This window comes from Bradysia coprophila, unplaced genomic scaffold (genome assembly GCF_014529535.1).
Source record: "Bradysia coprophila strain Holo2 unplaced genomic scaffold, BU_Bcop_v1 contig_358, whole genome shotgun sequence".
Classification (NCBI taxonomy): domain Eukaryota; kingdom Metazoa; phylum Arthropoda; class Insecta; order Diptera; family Sciaridae; genus Bradysia; species Bradysia coprophila.
This window is the reverse complement of record NW_023503616.1, coordinates 6,655,052-6,666,149: the sequence shown is the minus strand read 5'-3', so window position 1 is coordinate 6,666,149 and position 11,098 is coordinate 6,655,052. Positions and strand designations below refer to the sequence as shown.

Below are 11,098 nucleotides of genomic sequence, written 5' to 3'. Positions count from 1 at the left end.
GCGTTTTATGAATCATCATTATTTACTGAAGAGATGTTAGTTTGGAAGCATATCATCTATCTTTTCAAAAATAGCATACCGTAATCGGACACATTTTCCAGTGGAATTTTTTATATGTGCCCAGCAAGGTATTCGACCCTAGAAGCAGCTACGATGAAATATGGGAAGTTGAAATGTTTAACAATAAGGATATAATGCTCTAGCAGGCACCTTATTCATGCCGGAAAGTGGCTAAAAGAGTCGAGGAATACCGATTGATGATTTTTAGAAATTTATTTGGAGGTATTCCTTGACTCCCTTAGCACTTTCCGGTATGCCTAAAGTTGACACGTCGCAATAACCGGCAACACGTTAAACTTCGTAAGACTCTATTTGCCCTGAAACAACATAGAATTATCTTTCTAATGTCACAACACACCTGTAAGAAAAGCGCATGTCTTCGAAGAATTTTTTTTGAAAGTGGTTTTGGCTTCTAGGTCGAATAACTTTCTGGGCACATATAAAAAATTCCGTACCTCTTCGGAAGTGAGCTTTCGAATTCCATTATTTTCGCTGTTCTTAATTTTAGTTAGTAAATCAATGTTTTGTTTCAAAATGTCTTTCAAGTAACACTCAAACGAACTGATTAATAGAACTTCTCCGGCTGGAAGGCATAATGTGGGTCAGCATCACACAGGAATCACACAAACGTCGAGGATTTTTTTTTGGAAATGGCTTCTAGTAACCATAATACCTTTCTAGGCACATGTAAAAAAGATGCGTCCGATTTCAGCGGGCTGTTTTTCAAAAGAATCCCTCAGTTCAAATGATCCAGAAGGAAGCTTTTCAAAAATTTTAGTCTGGTTACAACATGGTTTTTATTTCGGTTGATGTTATTCTCAAAATCATTTATCACTGCTAAGAATAACATGTTGACAGCCGTAGTTGAGGCGTGGGAAGCTGAGTAGTTGCTAAGCTTATCTCACAATCATTTGTCTTAATTGTAAACTAATTTTTATCAAATCTGCTGAATATTCTATTTATCTATGTGATCACAATGGGCTACGATTTATTATGCTACAATGATTTTGGTAATATTTGGTAAGCGATCCTGTCATGCCAACGAAATTATATGAACTTATAGCCTGCGAAAGAAGTGTGCGCAACTGGTTGCTAACAACCAAGCAACAATTGTAATTGCAGAAATCTGTACAAATGGTGCGGCACTCCTTCTTCCAGGTAATTCAAATGTTTCCTGGGACACAGTGCGGTTCAGATCGTGTCCCCCAATACCATTTGCTGGAAGAAGAAAAGAGAAACAAATTGCATGCAAACGAACGCTTCTGTATCAATAGCATGGCAATAGTAACGAAATTACCTACGAGACCAGTTCCAGTGGCTAACATAAAGTGAAAATCTGCCCATGCTAAATTGAATTCATGGCCAAGTATATGTGTCGCTTTATCACGTCTGATTTTACAGTAGATTTTTCCATCAATATAAGTTCCATTGATCTGTTCAATGATGTCTTGTTCCTGGAAAAACATAGGTAAAATTATCGTTTCTCACATGGTGTTCCGTTTGGCTAGACTATAATTTACCACGCCCTCTCTTGTATTTCCGATATCTGGACGTGCAACATTCCAAGAAGTGTATGCTCGAACAGTACCGTTCTGTAGTATGCACTCCATGACTGAATCGTCGCCCATTATCCTGTCCCTAGATAGAGCGAAGGAAACGTAAGCGGCCCTTGCTGCAAGAAAAATAGGCATAAGATAAGGCCAAAGATCGGTACCATTTAAACGTTACCATCTTCGGATTGCAATTCAAATTCGTAAAGATCATTTTCAACCAGAACCGCAGCAACTGCGTCACATGATGATTCATTTAAACATCCAATTGGCATACCGAAACAAATTTTGTCCGTTCCACATCCTTGATAAATAGGATCGACCTCCTAAAAATGTATGTATGAAATCTCGAAACAATGTCTCGCTTGAACGTTACAATTGATATGTACTCTAATTATTTCCTGTGGTTGTGTAGATGCCGATCGTCCCAGGTTATGATGCAAAATTGCTGTCGCTATGAAAACCGTAAATTTATCTGGATTGGAGTATAATCTGTTAAATTTCTGTAACTTACGTGAGAAGTTAGTACCGATAGCAACCAAGAAATAAAATCTTTCGGCTTCCAAGTCAAATTCACTTCCAAGTACCACCGAAGACGGATCGCGTTCAAATTTGCAGTAAATAGTGCCATCGAGATAGGATGATTCAAGCAGCGTAGTGATGTTTTGCGGCTAGTGAAAGAAATACAGAATTATGTTGACTAAGCAGGTAGACAGGTAGGACATCTGTTATCAACATCACCATCGTCAAATATGTTAAAACTATTGAAATTGCAACGGCGATGTTGTGTTGCTTGCTGTTTATTTGGTCTCACAACAAGCAACGCAACATCGTTTAAATTTCTAAGTTTGACGATCATGATGCAACGACACAAATTTAAGTCCTGAAGATTTTAAATCAAGGACTAGTCTGTAAGAGGTTACATCAAACCAAAGCAGATCTCTAGTAGCCGCATAGATCTTTTAGTTTCATTACACTGTTTTCATCCACTTCTAACATAACGAAATTTGCAAGCTGACACTGTCCGATTTTATGCGGTTGCTACAGATCTGCGTTGATCAAACGCCAGGCGCGGACTGGCCATATGGTGAATTCGGGGAATTCCCGATGGGCCTTTTGGATTTTTGTATCAGAATTTTTAGTTTGTGGGCCTTTTTAAATTGAGTTGCATGGAGCCCCCGATGGGCTTTTTCGAGCCAGTCCGGTACTGATCAAACCTATCCATCTGCTTTGTCAATAAGAAGTTATTAAGAACAAGGCCATGGCCAACCTTTTCATCGAAATCAAGATCAACTAATTTTTTAAGTATTCGCATTGCATTGATTGATTGATTGAATAAATGCAGACATGCAAAGTCCAAACTGAAGATATTCGTATATTGATCCACGTGCTTTATATCGTTATCGCATTTTGATTTCGAATCTTTGTAGATTTTACTAGATTATGTCATACTTTAAGAAGCAATTTATTACTTAATGTCGATAAGTGACGTCATATATATTTCGCGACTAAGAATTTTGGAGGAATTTTTTGTTGAAAAATCTACTTACAACTCCCTCTCTCGTATTAGATCGCCGAAAATTCCACGAGTTATATTGATAAATACTGCCGTTCTCGCGCAAACATTCCATAACTGAACAGTCACCCATTTGATCTGACCTGGACAATCCAAGAGAAACGTAGCCGACATTATCTGAAAATAGGTATTGATGAGATACGAAACAAATGCTCTTGTATCATGAAACCAACCAGCACTAGATTGCAGCTCGAAAAAAAACCGTTTATCAACAATCCTCGCCGTAGTAACAGCTCTGCATGTTTGGTTTTGCTCACAATTCAAAGGGTACCCAACGCAAGTTTTCGTCGATCCACATCCTTCGTAAATTGAAGTGGGAGCTTGTCGCTGCATTAGAAATTTATCGATTTTATCATTCAAACACAATCGATCAATGCCCGATCAAGATATATTGTATACCGAATTTACCAAAAATTTACTGAATTTTTGTTTTGATTCAGTAAATTTCAGTAAACTCCAATAATTTTACCAATAATATCACCTGATACAAACCTTAGATAAAAATTGTTTATTGTGATTCGAAGGTATTGCTGATGAAGTTGAAATCTCGTTTTCAATAATTTCTAACGAATTCGACTTAATTCCAACCCAAAATGTATCGTAATCCTGAGTTACCGTTGCACTATAAAAAAATGTACCATTACCATCCACATCTCTATGTGCTTCATAAATTCATTTCAAACTTGAATAGAATTTCTCCCACGTAATCACTCGGAGCCTGCCATTGCAATTCCACTTCATCTACACCTCCCGGATATGCTTGATATGTTGCAATATTGTCTTCGCTATCACAATTGCCTAATTTTAATCCTGCACGTGATGAAGTAAACCTCCCGAGCTTAAAATTAATCGCTCAAAATTATCGTAATTTAAATTATGATGGAATTTGCGTTACTCACAACTTCGCCTCGGCTCGTGCTAAATGCATGAACAATAAATCCTTCAAACTTAAGTTCTGATAAAATCGACTTAATTCGAAGAGTTACTATTTCACTTTGATGCGCAGTTGAAACTGACGTCAATATGTTGAACGGTGAAATTGTTGTCATTGGTGGAACATTGTTATGGATTGGTATTTCGTTGCTTGTTCCGCAGAGTGATGCTGATGTAGACAGATGAAGAATTGCGATGAGAACGAAGATAGTTGAATGCCACATCATTCGATCTAAGTAAATGGAGTACATATTTAGACATTTGTGGCTCTTACATTTTAAGCTATAGATCAAGTATCCAAGCTAGAAAGTAATTTTCACATAAACAAGAGTGTGATTGTTACTTTTACGCTTGCTGGTGGCGTGGAAGCAACCGAATTTCTAAACAAGACATACAGCGAAATTGCATAATAACCGATGTTTGTTGAGAGTACTTTCTTGTCTAAATTAAAAACAAAATCCGCGAAAAATGTTTTGCAAAACTTTTCGAAAAAGTGCTGATAAAGCTAAAAAAGTCGAGACACGATTTTCCATTTTTCTTTTTGAGATCTGCAATTTCACTTGCCGAGGGCGTTGAAAAAAGCACTTAAATTATGAAAAGTACGGTTTTTCTTCGACGAATGAAATAAGTAGACATGTCGGCGTCGTTATCAAACCATATCAACAATCTAGCTACGAGAACAAAAACTGGAATTTTGAATTTTTTTATTTTTTTTTCGTACTGTTACGCATGTTAGGCACATATTCCCGTATCTGTGGTGGACGGTAGATTTAACCGGCGCTTTGTAGTCCGAACAGGGCGACAAGCGAAAGTGCCTAAAATCAACCGTCCACCGAGGGCCTAAATTACGAGAAAAATTCCGAAATTTATTCCCAAGGCATGAAAAGATATATGGGATCGTATCTTTCTTGCATATCGCTCCACTAGTGCTACAAAAAAACGTGACCGTGAGCCGATTCTCAGAAAAAAAAATCAAAATTGCCCTCATTATCGGCCCGAAGCATGTTATTTGTGTATCTGTTTTGGACGATTGATTTTAGGCAATTTCGCATGTAGCCCTCACTAGGCAATTGTGCCACGAACAAAGTACATATGTAATTTTTCATGCGTCGGGGCCGAAAATTTTGGATTATTTCTTGGATTTTCATCTTTTCTTTATTAAAAATTACATGTCTTGGACACTCACTTCGTTCGGGAGAAATTGCCTAAAATCAACGCACTTCAAGCAGAAGTGGTACTCTAAATAGTGTACTGAAACTTGACAGTGCTCCATACAAAATTTTAGGACGAACGAAAAGGACGAACGAAAACTCGACAAAAGAAAATGCAAAATTGAGCTCATTTTCGGCCCTGAAGCAGAAAAAGGCTTTGTTGGCCAAAATATAAAGTTTTAGATACAATTTTCTGAAAAGCGTACATACCAGAATCGATTTTCAATTAACTGTCGGTACAATTTTTCTAACACTTTCGGCAAAATTGATGCAATCGAAATTATTATTTTCTCAGAAACCACTCTCCGATGTGTTTACCCTAAGACAGTTGACCGCGAACTGAAACTGATTCCTTTCTTTAGTAAATAGTAGCTTCCTTATCGGCAAACACAATTAAGTATAATAAATTTAAATCAAATGTCTTTACAAAAAGAATTACCGTAATCCATCTGGATAAAAAGTACTTATGACTCAGTCGTCCAAACAAATACTCGAACGACACAGACATTGATGTAAATATATTCAACTCGATGGGTCTAGTTCTAGGTAAATATTTAACGTCAGACATGGTACGGTATGGTTTTAGGAAGCTTGATGGTTCTTCTGGTCACATTGAAAAATAAGGACGCGTTACTCCGTGCTATGTAAGTAGCTAACATTGTCATCCACGTCCATTGTCGCTTTTCAAGAGGTTGCAAGAATTGTAAATTTTCTCATTTTCTCAATGATAAGGTGAGTCCTGCAGATTATTTAAATCCATGAAAATTTCCAAAACCGCACGTCTATATTTTGTTTAGTGGCGTAATGGGGAAGCTTTTAGTTTAGTATTTATTACAAGTCATTTTTTATCGCCGTTAGATTAATTAAAATTTTATCAGTTCTGATTCTGATATCAATCGCACGTCAGTCAATCAAAGGAATTCCCATTATCGCGATTTTCACCAATTTTTCCAAATCCATCAATATTTGCAAGATGAACAAGAAACCAGAAGTTAGGGTGGAACAATATCGAGGTAAATTTATTCGTTCTGCATCTGAGTTCACTTAATTTACTATTGTATTAAAAATGTATTTTTCAGACTCCACAGTCCCCACAGGGCAATGAAGGGTTTTCTACAGATTTTTTTTATACAAATCCTGAAGGGCTTTTTTGAGCTTGTCCGGCCTGATTTTGTACTAAGTGATAAAAAGAGGAGAAACCTAGTGAGACAAGTTTAAGCCTAGTCCTAAACAATTCCACTTTCTATCACTTATCAAAATATCGAATCTATCGTTTGGCTACTTGCAGGAATCTATTGAAGCGAATAAATCATTGGTATGTCTTCAATGCCATTTATAAGATTTTGTGCCGATTTTATGGATACGTTTTCTCTGGTCTGAGTTGCTGCCGATCCCAAGTGTGGTGTCAAGACTAAATTCAAATTACAATAATTAGCGATATCGTGTTGCAAAAATAGTGAAAGGATAGGAAACAATTTTTACCACAATTCGATAGTTTTGTAAGTGGATGATCCTTTGTAAGTGGTTCCGGGTCCATTACATCTAACCCAGCCGCAAAAATACTTCGTGATTGCAATGCGTCTATTAGATCTGCTTGCTTAATGATACCTTTGTTAAAGAAAGAGATTTAATATCTTACTTAAGCTGACTCTTGTTAATATTTAAATGTTCGAACCTCCTCGAGCAATGTTTATTAATACGCTAGTTGGTTTCATTTTGGTAAAGACATCTTTGTCGAATAAGTTTTTGGTTTGGTTTGTTAGTGGACAAGCTATAAAAATGAAATCACTTTCCACCAATAAATTTTCGAAAGGTACGAAAGTAGCTCCGAGCTTTCGACCTAAATTAAATTATTTTATAAAATCCCACCAGCTTCACAATTAATAATGAATTGCATACCTTCCGATTTCTCGCTATTGCCTGAATAAATTATTTTAGCAACATCAAATCCCGTCAATCTTCTGGCGATAACTTGTCCAATTCTACCGAATCCTACTATCCCGACAGTTGAATTCGTAATATCTTGTCCAAGCATCCACGACGGGTCATTCAGTTGCCAGCTTTCGTCAACTATTTGACGATATCCTTCTGTGAATCGTCGTGCGGCAGCTATCATCAAACCTATGGCAAGATCGGCGACAGCATTATTTGGTACATTCGGTGTATATCCGAATCGTATGCCTCGTTTTTCTATTTCAGTCAAGTCAACATAGTCAAATCCAGCCGTACCAGTTACAATTGCTTTTAACTGGGGACCAGCACTGTCCAAAATTTCAGCGTCTAATCGTTCACAGTTAGCCCATAGTATTCCATCGACACCAACACATTTGCGTATAATTTCCTCTCGTTCGATTCCTTCACAAATTATTACTTCAAATCTACAAAATAGATTTCCTTTTAAATAAACTGCACAATAATGACGACAAAAATTTGTTCAACATTACTTTGACTTTAAAAGCCTCACACCTGCGTCAGGATACCTCGGATGACTAACTAATACTTTAGGGATATCTGACATGCTGACATGTAATTGTTTACGGTGCCAATACTAAATCTAATTAGACTCAAAATTACGAAATACACTTATCTTGAGTATTATAACAGACAAATTTTTCTTATCTAAATCACTTTGTTTCAAAAATTAAATTCAACGTTCTCCAACTATCAGCTGACCCGCACTAACTTACGAACTTGGTGATATGAAAACACGTTCAGATAGTAGAAATTATGGAATGGTGGTATGTGGTCTTTTTCTATTTTTTTTTCTTTTTCGGAAACGTAATGTGTGACGGTAAAATTTGACGAGTATGACAGAAATGTTCAAAAAATTTTGTGTTTTTTTCGGTTTTAATTGAATATGATTTTTTCCCTAAAATCCAGCCGTAAGTGTGCCTAAAATTTGAATTTATTGTGAACGAGTCAATAAAAAAATGAACCGAAAAATACATTTCAACGCTCCTTGTATGAAAATGACGCTACGTTAAGACCTCCGCACTTTTCATTTTGAGTTTCGACCGTTACGGCGTGAATTGAGGCAACACACGAAATCCACTTCTAATATTTACTCTGGAGGACAAAACGGTACAACCTTAGTTCGCCTAAGATCAAAAATCACACGATGTGATTATAACTTCATATTTAGTGTAAACAACAACTACATTTCGCAACTTGTTGCATAAATTACTATTTCAACCGATCTTTACTACATTTGTTTCTAGTCTAATTCTAATAATTAAGGGGTTGAAAGCGTTGTCAGAGACCAAGGCAGCTCTCTGGCAACAGCATGCACATTGTTTACAAAATTGGAAGACCCAAAATGTGACAGTGTCCGCTTTCAAATTCTCTATGTTAGATGTTAGAAGTGTATGAACACAGTGAAATCAAGTTGTGGCCTCCTAATTTTGTAATCAATGTGTATGCGGTTACTACAGAGCTGCAAGACTGTTAATTTTTACTCGTCACGCATCACATTGTCATCAATTCAAATTTATAATTTCAAATTGTCTCAATCTAATCTACCCAGACCCACTCGCACCTTTTCATTATATTTCCTCTACTAACAATAATATTCGAACCCATCCGCTATATTTCTGTCATATCTGTATTTTCGATTATAAAATGTATGTGGCGTACGATACTTATGTCGTGTAATAAATAATTTTCAGCTTTTTGTTTTAGTCTTGGACGTATAAAGTCTCTGTGTGCGTTGCAATAAAAACTAACTTAGTTTTTGAGTAGTCAAGTCAAGGGCATACATTCTAATAAAACAAGAAAAACTTGAACTTGTTCCGAAATTGATAAAATGAACACCTAGAAGGGCATTAGAACGGTATTATCGTAATTTCATTTTAAGTTTTGTTGTAAATCAAGTTAAAACAAATGAAAACACTGTATGTATGGCTTGGTATACGTAGTGTTCGCATTATAAGTGTAGTTTACTCGGCACACAGCTGAGAATAAATTTATTAATCTCGTTAGATTTGTTGATAAGAAATCATATTCGCTTCATAAAATAAGCACAATCAAGAGACATTAGTAAAATTAAAATCGATTTGTGGCATTTATTTTGAATACAAAGGTGTAACAATTACTGAGATGGGCATAACAGGGCAAACTATAGTCGTAATGGGACCGGCTGCATGCGGAAAGAGCGAGGTAGCATCGGCTCTATCCCAACACTATCAGTGTGAGTATATCGATGCTGATTCTCTGCACCCACCATCAAATATAGAGAAAATGAGTAATGCAATCCCTCTAACCGACAACGATCGTTTTCCTTGGCTGAAAACGGTTAGAGAAAATCTCATAATGGCTTACCAACGAAGGGTAAATGAAAGACGTGAAAGTGATTTAACCGGCGTTCAAGTGGTTGTCGCATGTTCCTCGTTGAAGAAAATATACAGAGACATTTTAAGCGGATGCTATGCTGGTTTCGAAGACGATTTTCGTACGAAATTCAAAACAATTTTCGTGTTTTTGAATTGCTCGGAAAGTGTTTTAGCCGAACGAATTGGCCGGCGTGAAGGACATTTTATGAAGGCCAATATGTTGCAGAGTCAATTGAATACTCTAGAAATTCCGGATTCTACCGAGCTAGCTATAACTGTTGATGGTGATAAAAATTTGTCGTCAATTATTACTGATGTGACTGAACACTTAAATTAATGATTAAAAATCGATTCAATTAAAATATTTTTATATTTTTCATTACATTTGTGTTTTATTTAAATGATTAAGTTCAGATTGATGGCATTCTATTTACCAATACCCTCTCTAGCAACCAAACTTCGTTTTGATGCAGTCAAACTACCACCTTATTTTGACAAATGCGACACTGATTTTTTTAAATTTTCAACTTTATTTCATTTTTGCACACCAAAATAACGGAGCAAAACAAAAAAAACACGTCACAATCACAAATTATTTATTTTTCGAATACCGAAATGGTAACATGAGGTAATATTTTCAACACAAAAAATGACATCGCTGCTCATACTTTATTTAATTTATTTTTAAATTGTAAAATTTTCTATGACAGAATACACTGTACAGTTTTACCACCTTTATTGTCAAGGATCACGGAAATTACGGGACCCAACTTTCGGGTGAATTTCCTATAAATTTACAACTTGCTGTACGTATGTGTATCTATATAGAATAAATTCACCTCAAAGTAGGGTCCCGCTTATTTTCGTGTATTTGCATTACCTTCTTGTCCCGCCACAATTCACGCCGGAAGTGCGGTCGAAATTCAAAATGGAAAGTGCGGAGGTCTTTCTAACGTATTGTCATTTTCATACAATGAAGCGTTGAAATGTATATTTTTCGGTTAATTTTTCATCGAATCGTTCACTTAAAATTCAAATTTTAGGCACACTTACGGCGTGAATCATACACAAACGCACGATGTTATACAAGAATTTGTGGATTGTATCAACAACATTCACGAGGTGTTGTGTAATATAACAGATAAGAAGTTCATGCGTTATAATTCACACAATAAGTCCGCTTCAAATTCAAAATGAGACGCACAACAACCAAATCAAAGGCAGCGTTGTGTTCGGTCAACTCGCTTTATTTTTATATGAGAATGCGTTGAAATTTATTTTTTAATTCATTGGTTCCTCCATCGATTCATCGAAAATTCAAATTCACGTTAAGTGTCCATTCCACTCAACAAAAAGTACTCCGTGAGAGGGCAAGCTGTCAAATAATCAAAGGAAAAATGGAAAAAAATCAATTTTGTCTCTAACATGGAGTACTTTTTT

General features: G+C 36.2%; 2 protein-coding genes across 2 annotated transcripts; both read right to left on the bottom strand.

The window, feature by feature from the left end:
* Positions 1 to 838: 838 nt before the first annotated feature.
* On the bottom strand, positions 839 to 5,698 carry LOC119081212 (putative ferric-chelate reductase 1 homolog). Its single transcript, XM_037189932.1, has 12 exons — positions 5,541 to 5,698; positions 4,086 to 4,351; positions 3,870 to 4,024; positions 3,679 to 3,808; positions 3,360 to 3,513; positions 3,161 to 3,303; positions 2,125 to 2,281; positions 2,000 to 2,064; positions 1,789 to 1,936; positions 1,581 to 1,732; positions 1,358 to 1,514; positions 839 to 1,278 (listed from the first exon to the last, which is right to left on the bottom strand). The coding sequence occupies exons 2-12, from the start codon at positions 4,344 to 4,346 to the stop codon at positions 1,118 to 1,120; spliced, it is 1,683 nt and encodes a 560-aa protein (XP_037045827.1). The 5' UTR covers positions 4,347 to 4,351; positions 5,541 to 5,698; the 3' UTR covers positions 839 to 1,117.
* Positions 5,699 to 6,322: 624 nt separating this feature from the next.
* LOC119081216 (glyoxylate reductase/hydroxypyruvate reductase-like) lies at positions 6,323 to 8,073 on the bottom strand. Its single transcript, XM_037189939.1, has 5 exons — positions 7,775 to 8,073; positions 7,230 to 7,708; positions 7,006 to 7,170; positions 6,813 to 6,938; positions 6,323 to 6,741 (listed from the first exon to the last, which is right to left on the bottom strand). Exons 1-5 carry the CDS (start codon positions 7,846 to 7,848, stop codon positions 6,623 to 6,625), a joined length of 963 nt encoding a protein of 320 aa, XP_037045834.1. The 5' UTR covers positions 7,849 to 8,073; the 3' UTR covers positions 6,323 to 6,622.
* Positions 8,074 to 11,098: the final 3,025 nt, after the last annotated feature.